Source organism: Triticum dicoccoides, unplaced genomic scaffold (assembly GCF_002162155.2).
Source record: "Triticum dicoccoides isolate Atlit2015 ecotype Zavitan unplaced genomic scaffold, WEW_v2.0 scaffold146155, whole genome shotgun sequence".
NCBI classification, from domain to species: domain Eukaryota; kingdom Viridiplantae; phylum Streptophyta; class Magnoliopsida; order Poales; family Poaceae; genus Triticum; species Triticum dicoccoides.
The window spans coordinates 1-1975 of NW_021203906.1; the positions used below are offsets into that span (position 1 = coordinate 1).

The 1975-nt window shown below is 46.5% G+C and overlaps 1 protein-coding gene across 1 annotated transcript; it reads right to left on the minus strand.

Moving 5' to 3' along the window:
- Positions 1-1359: 1359 nt before the first annotated feature.
- Positions 1360-1962, minus strand: LOC119343918 (probable pectinesterase 29). Its single transcript, XM_037614633.1, has one exon. The coding sequence runs from the start codon at positions 1960-1962 to the stop codon at positions 1360-1362; it is 603 nt and encodes a 200-aa protein (XP_037470530.1).
- Positions 1963-1975: the final 13 nt, after the last annotated feature.

Consider the following 1975-nt stretch of genomic DNA (forward strand, 5'->3'; position numbering starts at 1 on the left):
ACGAGGCTTCGTCGTTTTTGTCGATCCGCCGTTCGGCATTTGTTTCTTTTCTTTTTCTCTCTTTCATTTCTTTTGGGCGTGTTTGTGCTGCTTCTGCCCCAGCCCCTATCGTTGGTTGTATTGGATGGTTGCTTTGTAATACAAAGCGGGGAGAAACCCTTTTTCGTCAAAAGCATCTCAAATACTAAAATATATGTACATATTCTAAATTTTTTTAGAGTGTCACCAAATTCATGTGGTTTAAAGTGCCCCATCTCACTCTAAACAACTCAATCAAAAGCCCATTGGAAAACAAACCTCCTAGTGTTAAAAAATATATAATCAATTGTCTTTGTAAGATAAGCACAAACAACCTCTAACATTGACCACTACGAGAAATATATTAATCCATGACGTATTTTTAGTGATGTTCTCAACACTGTCATAAATTGGCCTAAATTTCCGAAGGTTCTTAGATTTCCATATCAGACATATCAAATGTGGACTCAGGGGGCCCATTTGTGTAATGATTTTTATGAGAAAATTGTCGCGGATTACCACCAGACAGGCCATGGCATGATAAAGCAACTAAGGCCAGCCCAATAAAGATTTTTTTGCCCTTTTTCTATTTCTCTCTTTCAGCAAAAACTATAAACCAACATAGTCTTGTAAATAATCTTATCTTTCCAAAACTATAAAAAGTTTTGTTTAAACTCACAAAATCTGAAAATGTCTGTTATAATTTACAGACTTTGCCAGATCTGAAGAAATTTGACTTAAATCAAGGGAGAGCACACAGTTAAGCCTCTTTTCACACTTTTAGTGCCATTTGCACACACGAGTGAGCAGGGACAAGAAAACACGGATCTCTCTAGGCCTGATAAATGTTGATGCTGGAGTGTCAAGGGTCGGGCGTTTTGGCGCATTTGGGGCAGTGTGCCGTGATTAGAGTGGCACCTTCTTGGCAGCATCGGCAGTTGTGTTCAGTAGCATATTGAAGATCCTACAGCACTCAGACACTTTGGCAGTGAGAGAAGCTTTGGCACTTGCAGATGATCTCTATATTCAGAGGATTTTTCTAGCATTGGATTGCAAGGTGGTTGTTGAAGCCATCAAGGAGGGAAGCTATGACCATTTTGGTACATGCGCATGAAATTATAGATCGTTCTACTGCTTTTATTTTTTGTAATTTTAATCATGTGTTTCGAACCTCGAATGTTGCGGCTCATAATCTTGCAAAACATTCTTTGGCTTTAGGGGTTGGCGGTTAGGACAACCCGGTGATCTTCTCTTCGTCCCTATAAATACTGTGACGACATAACAAAGCTCGCATGTTTGCCTAAGAAAAATGTCTGCAACTACCGTTGATCCGATTCCTGGCTATGGCTGCTTGGCTAGCCAACCATCATCGATGAAGCTGATGTCCACGAACCTCTTCACCTCCGCATCGGTCAGATGCTTCTCCCACGGCACTCTCATGGCCATGTCTGACCCCGGCCCGGTATTACCAACCTCTGCGAACATCGTATCGGGGCCGACGTTCTTCGAGCCATCCCATCCTTGCGGGATAACGACGCCGGACATGTTCACGTGGTAAAAGACCACTGTGGCGTACTCGTTCCACGCACGGCCGAGGTACTGGCGGCCAGTCCCTCCGATCTCGCCGCCCTTGAACACCAGCCCGCCGGGGCTGCTGGCGCCGATTCTGCCGTGCGCCGTCACCCACCCTGGCTGCCGGCTGTGCGACATGGGCACGTTGGACACGACGGTGCAGCCGTCGTAGATGGACTGGCTGTAACCGAAGATGAAGTCGACGGCGCCCTTGATGAAGCAGTCGCGGAAGTAGTGCCGGCCGGTGTAGTCGCAAAGCGTATCCTGGAAGCCGGTGAACGCGCAGCCGTAGAAAGCGCTCCGGTCGCCGCCAACCAGCGCCGCCACCGCCTGACTCACGTTTCGCTTGTCAAAACCGTTGTGTGAGTTCATGAAGGCGATGTCC